General features: G+C 34.8%; 1 protein-coding gene across 2 annotated transcripts in view; it reads right to left on the bottom strand.

The window, feature by feature from the left end:
- LOC122813707 overlaps positions 1–8,968 on the bottom strand; it is a 521,863-nt gene extending 512,895 nt beyond the window's left edge. For both annotated transcript variants that reach the window (XM_044086168.1, XM_044086169.1), the window contains exon 1: positions 8,712–8,968. In XM_044086168.1, the coding sequence (XP_043942103.1) occupies positions 8,712–8,778 (67 nt within the window). In that variant the 5' untranslated portion in view covers positions 8,779–8,968. The remainder of the gene's footprint in view (positions 1–8,711) is intronic.
- Positions 8,969–12,546: the final 3,578 nt, after the last annotated feature.

The raw sequence follows: 12,546 nt of genomic DNA, 5'->3' as shown, positions 1-12,546 counted from the left end.
TACTGGGTCAAGCGCTCATTAGGATAATGAAACCTGATAAGGGGGGTGGTTTAGTCATTATGTTCAATAGCGACTATAATGATAAAATGGCAAAGATACTTGATACTAACACTTATTCAAAGGCATCTTTAAGTGAAATGAACTCAGCACATCAGAAAGTGAAAAGCCTTTTTGAAGAATTGTATATAGAGAGAAGGATAGAGAAAGACATGTACGATTATTTACACCAACCGAAAATAAGGACACCTGTCCTTTTCGGTATACCAAAAGTTCACAAAGACTACAGAATCCACCTATGAGGCCTTTAGTGGATGGTAGGGGTAGAATGATGTACACCTGTTCTAAAGTAGCAGATAAAATCCTGCAGAAATATATTAAAGTTGAAAAACAGATTTCAATAGACTCATGGTCTTTTCTCCGTTCAATAAATAACTTGCCCTTCTTGCCCAACAGCCTCTTTGTTACATTAGACGTCAAAGACATTTACTCCTGCATCCCCCATGAACTAGGGATTGAATGGGTAGCACACTTAATGAGGGAATTAGGAGCTCCTACCAGTGAAATTCAGCTAGTGAGTGAGTTACTGGATGTAGTACTTTCTTATAACTACATATTATTCAACCAGGAGATATTCCATCAAAAAACAGGCGTGGCGATGGGGTCCCCATGCGGAGCCAGCCTAGCAAATTTAGTGATGGCCTCTTGGGAGAGGAAGACTATACTGGAAAATGATTCGATCAAGAACCAGATTTTATTTTATATAAGGTTTCTTGACGATATTTTCCTGATTTTTGAGGGTACCAAAGTAGAAATTGAAAAGTTGGTCATAACATTTAATACAAGCACAGATTTCCTTAAGTTTACTTACAAATATAGTAAAGATTCCATAGAATACTTGGATGTAGACTTGAGGAAAGACTATACTAATAGAAAGTATATGTCAAGAATCTATAGGAAGGAGACATATTCAAATATGTTCTTACACTTCACAAGTTGCCACCCCCTCCACCAGAAAAAATCAATTATTAAGGGCCAACTGGTGAGGGCGGCAAGGATGACAACAAGTGACAGTGACTTCCTTGATGAATGTAATCTACTAAAAAGATTCTTCCTCCAAAGAGGTTACCCTAATGAGTTTGTTCAGGAGATTATAATAGAGGTCAAGACTAAAAGACAAGGAGGTCATTACGTGCCACTTTTAGGCACTACCCAACCATTAGGCAAAGCTTGGATGCCCCAATCTACTAATGAAGTTAAACTTAGTTTTACCTGTAGTCTTATAACAATTTTCAACTTGGACTCCCAAGATATTAGAAACATTATCTTGAAAAACTGGGAGCTTTTATCTAAAGATAATTATCTTAAAGATCTAGTGCCTGAAAAACCAAAGATAATTTACAAAAGAGGTATGAATCTGAAAGAAATCTTGCAAATTAAAAATATTAGAAAAACCACAAATGTAGGCATGACTAAGTGTGGTATGTGCAATATGTGTAAATTTATAGAAGAAGGCCGCACCTTTACAATTAGGAATATAATTTATAAGATCAAAAATAAATTTAATTGTAGTAGCAAACAAATTGTTTACAAAGCAAAATGTGTGAAGTGTGCGGCCTTCTATATAGGTAAAACTGATAGGAGACTACAAGAAAGAATATATGAATATAACTATTGCATTAGTAGACAGAAACTAGAAAACGCTCTGGCTAGGCACTGCCTAGAAAATGAAGGCCATAGCTTTAAATTTAAAGCTATTGACCAGTTGACTGAGGATCCTAGAAGTAGGTATGAGCCATTAAAACTAGAAAGGAAAGAACTGGTTTGGCAGTTAAGAACAAACGCGAACCAGTACCCAGGAATTAACGAAATGTCCTCAATTAAATGTATCTTGAGGTTGAAAAACATGGAAAGATGACAGAACTTATTTAAGGCATGGTTTTTAAGGTATGAGTACAATTTAAGAAAGACAACCTCTACCTTTAGGGACATTTTTTATTATTTTTTTAAAAGGATAATTCCTATTATAAAAGACAACTTTAAAGGGCAATTTTAGTATGTTAATGTTACTGTTTTTAGAATATTTTTCCTCCTTTATGCCTATATATATGAACACGAGTACATGTCTTGGCCCACTATTGGGCCACGACAGATAAATCCCATAAGACTACAGAAACATTTCTTCTAGGTAGTGTTGGAATATATAATGAACACAGTAAGTGTAGGTCGTTCTTAATGTATAATGAACATTAGTAAAAATTTTTCCAACAACAGAATATATTCTTATTGAATAAATTTAATGTAAGCATTTTATTTAGGGCATTTTTTATTTAGGGCTTATTAGAACAGGCCAGATATTTATAAAGGGACTTCAAGTGCATAAAATTTACCCAGGTTAACTATTTGTTATTAACATTAGTTACTAATTCAATGTTTTTTAAGAAAACTTTTTTAGGAAAACTTTTTTAAGAAACCTTTTTATAAAGTTTACATTTAATTAAGGAATCACAAGAGCAAAGGAGGTGAGACAATGGTATTAGAATATATTTTTTCATTGAAAAAAATCATTTTTTAAAAGCAGACTGGATGTGTATATGTTTCATGTAATTGTGTATATTTTTTCGACATGCTTTGTGGAATATTTCTTAATGTTCTTTGTTTATACTAAAGCTTTAGCCTTCCTTTAAGAATCGACGATGAGCTGATTGTTTAATTGCTTTATTGGAAAACTAAAGGAAGGTTAAATATAAGGAAATAGGTTACTGCCCAGCCTGTCTTCTGAGGAAGTTGCGTTTGGACATAGCGACGAAAAGTGTATTGTATTTTAGCGCTTAAAGAAAATGTTATGGTTTCAATAAACTGGAACTGTTTTTACAAGTCGAGCCTCAAGGAATTTTTACAACTTTGTAACCTTCACTTATAGAAACTCCTTAAAGGGGTAGCCGTTTCGGAAATCCAGGTCCTTTTCGCTGGTTTGTGGTCTTTTCCTTTCTAACAATAATTTTATAGTTAAAGACATTTTAGTCAATTGATAGAGAAATTACGTTAATATAATACAAACAGGAATTGCAATATGAAGTGATACAAAAAGCAGGCTCATTGTATATTTAAAGAGAAAGCCCTCAGTTCATAAGAGAAGATCTAATATTAAATGCAGTTTAATCACACAACAGAAAACATCAAGTATAATGAAAAATATTTGTTGCATATATATTACAATGTATGCAATGTACTTCCAAGGAGGATTTAAAGGTACATTTCATCTGTGTATCCAATGCCCTACTCATGGCCAGGTGAGATGAAGCTAAATTTGTTGCATCTGACTCCCGAGCTTAGTTATCCTTGTATGTAAGAGCAGTATGGCTATAATAAAAAGAAACATTACTTAGTTCATAAACAAAGAGCTAAATGATGCTACATCATCCTATTTTAGTTCATAGATACATAAAACATTTAGAATGAAAATTGCTTATTAAGACAGTTTATTTAATTATGCAGTGCTGCTGATATTCAGTGTACACTCAGGTTCTGTAGGTTACTGTTATAAAATTCTTTAAGGTGAGCTATCATCAAGTACAAGGCACATACAGTTTAATGTTTGCAGCCTTTTGCATAAGAGCTGCTCTGATGCCGTGGTTCAAGTGTGAAGCTAAGTGCTGCTTGAGAAAACAAAATTCAATGTAAAAACAAAGCATGTATTTTTTCTAATTCTGGCATAAGATACTTCTGTATCTAGTAATCTTATTAGCAAATATAGATAATATTAAGGACAGTGTGGGCATGAACAGTGAATGTTAAAAGAAAATGAACTTCAACACAAATGCTAAATACAAAAATTAATATTTTATAGTAGTTATACAATTTATGCCATTCCAGAAAGAAAAAAAACATCTACAATATTACTGAATAAATGTATCTGGGAGTGAAGGGATATACAACTGTTTTCAATTAAACTGTATTTTTAAGAATTGGAGTAGTCTTCCTAATCTATTAGGTAGTTTTAACATACCCAAAACTGAAACTTGCTATTGGGTTCATAGATTTCTTAGATTTTTGAAGGCCACTAAGCATTACAACCTTTCAAGCCTTGCCAACACTGTGCCTCTTGGGTATATACTCTACAAGGTTAGGTCATTCATACAGAAAGCAGGCTGTCTCTTTTTCTTTAACATGGCTAATTTTGTCCTTACAGCAAATAATAATTTGTACAAATAATGGTTGTGACATCCCCAGTGTATCACAACAGCCTATTTGGGTAACTCGAAAATTGAAATGAATGTGAAAATGATGCAGTCAGAGATAACTGCACGTAATACACCAAGTACTCAAGATATTGAGAACAAGTGCATACTGTTTAATAAACAGATATTGAGAAGTTATGAGTGGGAATCAGAAAAGACTTACACAGAGTGTAATGTGCACAGATCTAATTCTGACTTACAAATAAGAGTGACTGAAAGGAATTGCACTCACACAAAGTGTTGCATATATAAAGGCCACTGCAGCATTATGCAGATGATTATGATCAGGTCTCTAGGAAGAACCCATTTGCTATGTGCTTGAGACACTGATGTAAAAAAATTCACCTAAACAGTAACATTCAAGAGATGAATTTGAAAATCTGTGTCAAGAACACATAACAAGCATGGTTGTGATCAAACCAACATGATCATAATGCCTTGCAGTGCATGGAGATTTACCTGCTCCCATCTTCCAAAATAGTTTGAGAAAAAGTGTAGCAGTGCTGTGTGTTACAGCTTTGAATGCTGTAATACACTGTTGTCAGTGCTGTGTGATACAGCTTTATAAGTTGTAATACGCTGTTGTCAGTGCTGTGTGTTACAACTTTGAAAGTTGTAATACACTGTTGTCAGTGCTGCTACAGCTTTATAAGTTGTAATACACTGTTGTCACACAGACTAAGGCCACCACAGAAGAGCAAATGCTTTCTTCACCCTTCAAAAAAAGGTTTAATTAAGCATTTGGCGGCTATTAAAGATTTTTGTTCTCTTCCCACCATTTTATGTCATGTATGCTGTCTGCTGCTGATTCTCTAGCATAAGATTAGAAGATAACAGTACTGAGGGGGTATATAAAGAAGATTGTTAAGCAACTTTCTGATGTAAGGAAGGTGCTTAACAAGCCTGTATTTTCACTGATTTTGGAGCATAATTGCAGTCATGAATTCACCACAAAGAATATACATGCAAATAATCACAAACACAATTCAAATAAACAAAAAGAGAATAAACATAATATTTCAAAGGTAGTTATACAGCGTGCATACTAAAAATAATTACATAGGGTAGAGAAGGAAAAGGTAAGCTGTAGAAAAGGACAAGTTTTATGATAGTAGCAAACATGAATATGTCCCCTACATATGTCGGCAGATACACTGTTATAGTTGCAGACAGGCCATGGAGATCAGGAAGCAGCACATTGAAAAGTAGCAGCATCAAGAAGGTTCAGGCCTCACATCATTTAACAGAGCCAGGTATATGCCAGGTATGTGCTAATAGACACTAACATGCCGTCTACTCCAAGCTACGCCATACCAGTACCACAGAGATGGATGTGCACACAGGTCACAGAAGTGTCCTCATCTCAGTGTGATAGTATACACTCTGCCAGCTGGGGTTTTTAAATAATTAGTTCTATAGGAAGAAGTATAGCAGTCCCCCTGTGGGTTTCCGAAAACACTTCCCTGCCAGTACAGCCATGACTTTATACAATGTACTTTTCCCCCTTTCAGTCTATGTTTCTTTTCTGTCTGATACAAGATGTCTATATTACTTTTTTCCTGAATTCCACTGCCTAACATTTTTTTTTGGTCATGTCTATCTAGTCCAATGATCTTTGTCGATCTAGTGTAACTAACTATCAATGTGATCCGAAGTCTTTATTTGTATTATACCCAAATGTAGTTGTGGTCTCCCACCTGGCTGAGGTCATGACTAAAAATGGTTTCCAGGTCCATACATGTAGCTAGTTAACAAAAATAAATAAATAAAACTATCAGTCATTATTTTTTTCTGACATATATTGTCATGTCAATGTATCTTTGTCTCTAAATTCACGTCCTCCTAATGTCATCACTTCATACTTAAGGTCTGTCTTTTCTTCTTATGTATGCTTCATGCCCATTGTTTCTTCATATATAAAATTATGTTTTACTTATAATATTGTTTTATTTTTCAAAGGTTTACAGACTTAACAGAAAAAAAATAGTTTGATGCCCACTGCATTTCCATCTCTAAAGGTATATCTTACTTATGCTACAGTTTTCTCGTTTCATTTTTTTTGTTTCTCACAAAAAAGAATCTCTATATAAAAAACAATGTAATTGTTTATACTTAATTTGTAAATATATATTTTTCTGTGCTGTGCATATATTGCTTCATTTTATATATATATATATATATATATATATATATATATATTGTGCATATGTATGTATTTTATAGTATTTTATAGTTAAGGGAATCTCTCCATGATGTGTGTGTGTGTGTGTGTGTGTGTGTGTGTGTGTGTGTGTGTGTGTGTGTGTGTGTAAGTGATCTGAAGTATTTATTTGTATTATACCAGAATGAGTTGTGTACTCTCCCACCTGGCTGAGGTCATGACTAAAAACTGCCTCCAAGTCAATACACTTAGCTAGGTGATGCTAGTTAATGAGAAGTTATGTGTCCTTACATGATAAACAAAGAGCATAATTTCTGAATACATATTTATATAAGGTCAATCTATTATATACTTAAATCTGGTAAAAGATGTAGATTTTAAAGATACATTCCTGATATCCCTTCAATTACAGAGACTCTAAATATTTACTAAATAATGGTCAATTATTCAAATTGTTCAGTTTTTACATAGCTATGTAGTCAATTCTTTATAAATCTTTGATATTCAATGAGGCAAGATGTAATAAACTGTGTGCTGTGACACATTTCTTATTGAATTAATAATTAATAGGTGTGGATTTATTTGTAGCTGTTTGTCAAGGTAGTATGAGTGGACTGTTGCCCCGTTTCAGTGGAAGCCCAGGATGATAAACACCTGTGTAGATATGGTATTAGATTAGATGGGATATAAAATACATATGTAAAAATTTATCTATATCTGTATCTATATCCCTCTCTTTCTCTCTCTCTCTCTCTCTCTGTATATGCGTGTGTGTGTGTGTGTGTGTGTGTGTGTGTGTGTGTGTGTGTGTGAATAGATATATATTTTCACCCATAGCTCTCATGTTGATTTAAAACATACAGACAAGCTTTAAGACAGCAATCATATTCAAACCATTCAGAAACCTGCCCTGAAGAATGTTTGAAAATGCTACAAACAGACTTATTCGGGTACTCTCTTACATTAGGACTACTACGTCAAAAATATCCATTATAAACTTAATTTTGCTTTTATTCTCATCAACTTCTCTATCAAAAAATATATAGCGCTGAACTTACTGAAATTTTACACATCTTTTCAAGGACAGACGATTTAGTGAAACTGTAAAAACTCTCTGTGGCTTGCTGGTAGTCCACAGCCAAATGAGTTACATGTAAAAGTTGTACGGTTTGCTATTGTTTACTTTAGAAAATACACTGCAACCGTTCATTTATACTGGTATTGATGTCTGACAGTTATCTTTTCTGTATGACATTATATTTTGTTAAGTAATTAGGTACAATGGCCAGTGCTATATTGAGCTCTGTGTATGGAAACAGCACCTACATTTAAATGTTTTATTTTTTTTCTTCCTTTACTAGTGCTATAGGCAGCAGTCATACATTTTTTTTTTTGTTCATAATGATTGTATGTTTGTCACTGACCAAATTCAATACCAGATATATATTATTTTTAATCTTGGCTAAATAGGTAAGGTAGTCTCTGTAAACATGCATGGGTGGCCATGGTGGTGCAGCAGTTAGTGATGTCACTTCACAGCCAAAGGTTCTTTGGTTCAATCCTTGGTTGGGGTGCCTTCTGTGGGGAGTCTGTATGTCGTCACGTGGGTGTGCTCTGATTTCCTTCCAAAAACAGGCTGTAGGCGAACTGGACACTCTAAATTGGCCCTAGGTGTGCATTCATGCATGTGCCTTGTGTGAAAGGTTGGGCATCTGGCAACTCAGCACTGTAAAACTCCACTGCCAATCATGGCAACCCCTAACTGGGAAAAGCCAGAAGTAGATTCTCTGTAAACATGAGTCAAATGTCCAGTCTGTTGAAGAATGTTTCTGATTTTGCCTCATCCTTTTTACCTTCCCCCTTTAAAAAATATTTTTTTTCTGGTTAAATTCCTAAGGCTTACAGTCAGTCAGTAATAACAGACATTAGTGTCATACATTTTATTGTTCAGAAGTTACACATTGATGCACGATTTCTTGTTACATTAAAGTTATAAGTGAATTGTAGTAGAGTAAAATATAAAATCATCCCCAATTTTGGCCCTTTGCACCCCCCCACACACACACACACACACACACACACATATCTGTAAATAACTGCACTGGTAATAAGTCCTTTGAAACTGATTGAGAATTTAGTTTTTTATTTCAAGAGGTAACGCACGTTTCAGCAAGAAAAGTCCCACCTCGGACATTTGAAAAGACGATAACCCTACAGCAAAGATCCTCTACAGAAATAAGTTTTCCACTTTTTCACAAACAAGGACATTTGATAACAGAAAGCAATAAAAGTACAAATTCTCAATTACTTACTTTTAAGTTGGGATCCTGCTGTAACGTCGAAATATATAGAAATTAAAAACCCAGTAATATACATCATGTGCGGTGAAAAAAATATTTAGTGCATTTGTAACTGTGTCCGGGTGGGTCCTGCAGTAAATAAGTATGTTGGACGGATATATCAGATTGGGGAGGGAATGTTCACAATAACCTTACTAAATTGTAATATTGCGCAGGAAACAGACCTATGAATAATTTCCACGTATTGCAAGGTCTTAGTCCTGCGTCATTGTCTTTCATTTCCATGTTCGAGACCAGCATCTGGGCTCCCAGAGACCGCGAGCTGTCGTCTTACAGGTTCCCCTTTCGTGCTCGTCAGGCTTTCGTCTTGACCTATTAACAATGCATTTTTGACATTTCCTTTTTGCCTATGCAGAAATGCACGTTTCATTTTACAAGTTTTAAGTTGTTCAAAACATAACAGGAAAAATGCGTACAAAAAGCTGTAAGGATCCTGTTGCGTATTGTATTTAGCATGAACTTTTCTTTATCCCAGTGCCAGGAAATGCATTTTTCTTACCAGCAGGTGCACATTACAAATGAATATTTATACTTATGTATCTATATCTGTATGCTACTTATAGAAATGTGCCTGGGGGTATGTATACAGACTACATGCAGTGGTAAAAATACTTAAAGGGACACTCCTAGTGTTTAAAATTCAGGTACCACTAAAGCTAACCAAGGTCCACTTTATAAAACGTCACCCGGATTCCCACTTTTCTTTTAAATATCCTGTATCTCTTCAGTTCCATTTTTGTTTTGACTCCCAGTGTCAACTACCTTTTAGTTTTGCGTTCCTGTCTGAATCGGGTTTACAACATTAAGCATCTTTGCTCTTAACTGTCTATACCAGTAATAATCTACTGTTCAAGCTTCTATGCCTTTTCACTTGTATCCTGAGCTGTTTTACTGCTTTATTTGGCTGATGTACTTTCTGATGAACGGTCATTCTAAAATCCAAAGTTTTAGTACTGTAACGAGCAGTTGTTAAGCACTTATGACGGAAACTGCTTGTCACATTAAAATGTGGGTGTTTAGAACAATCGTTCGTTGTGGTTCCTTTGTCTACTTTAGTTTGAAGTCACTATATAATGCCATGTTTGAGTTTCAGACTTCATATCCGTCAGAAAAATCCAAGCTAACAAAAATCTTGTTCAACCAACTTTCTAATTTTATAAGCGCAATTCTGTCCCTATTTTTGGTTCGTTATCCCCCCATTATTTAAGGCTTTGTCTAATGACATGCATTCGAGTGTCAGGCTTCATATCCGTCATAACATCCATGCTAACACTAGCTTGTTTGAATGCTTCATATCCTTCACAGCATCTACGCTAACACTAAGCTTAATTGCAGGCTTCAAATCTTTCACAGCATCCATGCTAACACTATGCTTATTTGCAGGCTTCATATCTTTCACAACATCCAGGCTAACACTAAGCTTGTTTGAAGGCTTCATATCCTTCACAGCATCTACGCTAACACGAAGCTTAATTGCAGGCTTCAAATCTTTCACACCACCCATGCTAACACTATGCTTATTTGCAGGCTTCATATCTTTCACAACATCCAGGCTAACACTAAGCTTATTATTCTATCAACTTTCTGAGTTTATAACAGCAATTAAAATATGTCCTATTTTTGGTCCGTTGTCCACCAATTACTTTAGACTTTGTCCAGATTTCTTGCTGTAAAAGGTTGAGAGCTATGACATGGCGTTTCTCATAATTAAAGAACTGTTCCTTACATTAAACCTTTGCTTTTTAAAGCAATTGTTCGAACCACAAATGAACGATCATTTTATAAAGCAAAGTTTTAATGTAAGAAACAGTCGCTAAGCAGTTAAAGGAAGATATTGTGTACATGGTATTCTGGCAACATTTTTTTTATAATACTGTTGATTAGTTTTCTATCTAAAAGAGCCAAAAGTCTATTACTTTCAGTTTATTTCTTTCACTTTGGGGAGATTTTTAATAGTTTATATATGCAAGGGGTCCTGCTCTTGAGTTTACTTAGAAATTACCTCCCACAGTGCTGACATCTTCTTCTTTACCTATCAAAAACTTTTAACATAAATGTATTGTTCCTGACTTTTCCAGGATTGTTTTTATTTCCGTTCTAAATATTTTAAAAGGTAATGCTAGCTCCTGGTTGCCGATCGTGGCTTATTTAATTACAAGAAAGTAAATTATGCTACAACGTGATCTGCAACAATAAGGCATACCTCTCAACCTTCCATCTCCTAAATGAGGAACACTGCCCTCCATAATGTGGAACAAATGAGCAAAATGTGGAACATCTCCCAACAGCTTATTACCACCTTCAGCTAGGAAGGTCACAGGATGGTTAAAATGTGCTACTTTATACTTACAAAAAAGTTATTTTGGTGAATTAATATGATACATTACTATTTACCATGCATGTAATTTAAAATATTCCTAACACAATGAATGATAGACCATTTCAATGTAGAACTTTGAGGAACATAAACTTTTTAAGACCCCAAATAAGGAATGTTCCTCATAATGAGATACACTTGAGAGGTATGCCAGAAAGTACTATTTCTTTTGTAAAATTACAAAAGTAGGTATATTTAGTAAAATAAGGTAACAAATCATCTGGTGGCTTCTGTACCCAACGCTACGATTAGCAACATACCTCTGAATTGTCCAGAATGTTGCAGAAAGTCAAGATTTTCACATTGTATTTTTGGTCGGTTTCTCATGAAATATGTGGTTTTCTGGCAGAGCATTGGGGATGGCAGTCATTCAATAATGCGAGTTTTCCATTTTAGACTTCATATCTTCTGAAAATGTTTGCTAACACAAAATATGTTATGGTAGTGTCTTTCAAAGCGTATAAGATCATTATTAAAAAACAGTCTCTGGTTTTAGATGTTTGACCCCTTATTATTCTGGCTTTGTCCAGAATTACTGTGCTAAGAGGTTGAGAGATATATTCCCCAATAATGCAGCTGCTTTTAGGGGCAGTTGACTAACACCCAAAGTTCCATCTTTTCCTCATTTGTCAGCCCCAAAGAAACAAAGCAAGGTAATGTGCAATAGTCTTTCACTGCATATGTGAAATATTGCATATTACTGTTGTTGTATGCAGTATGCAGTGCCAAGGAACTTGCAGAAGTGTGCACATATGCCACATTATTTACCTTAGTCTTGGCAAACTTTTTTTTTTTGAGAGCATACATTGACAGCTGTCAGGAAGTGAACTTTTCAAAGAGGCACTGGAGTTTTGTTTGTAAAACATATCTCTCAACTGTACAGATTTTTGCAGAATGTCCAGATTTTTGACTCATATTATTGGTGTGTTCCTCATAAAAATGTTTTTTTTTTGACAAATCTCTGGGATGATTTATGGATTAAAGTCACTAAATAATGACATGCATTTGAGTTTCAGACTTCATATTTTTCAGAAAATTCATGCTAACACAAATGCTGTTATTATAGCAGCTTTCTAAGTTTATAGTAATATTTAAAATGTGTCCCAATTTTTGGGCCTTTGTCCCCCCCCCCATGATGTCAGGCTTTGTCAGGGTTTCTTGTGCTAACAGGTTGAGAGGTATGCCTCCACTACATCTTTAGAAGTTCATTGTTGTCAATGGTGTTCTGATCTGAAATGCTCTTTTCAAGTTTTTATAACCATGTTTTATTGTTATTATTTGTTTTGAGTATCATGGTTTTATTGCATAACATGTCTTATCTACTTAACACCTATTTGATAATGCATTGGCAGAAGAAATGGAGAGTCAGATGCTTTAATTACTAATTATATCATGCAGGAGTTGTACATT

This window comes from Protopterus annectens, chromosome 10.part0 (assembly GCF_019279795.1).
Source record: "Protopterus annectens isolate FY-2018-M chromosome 10.part0, PAN1.0, whole genome shotgun sequence".
Lineage (NCBI taxonomy): Eukaryota > Metazoa > Chordata > Ceratodontiformes > Protopteridae > Protopterus > Protopterus annectens.
Note: the sequence above shows the minus strand (reverse complement) of the source record. Positions and strands in the feature narration are given on the sequence as shown.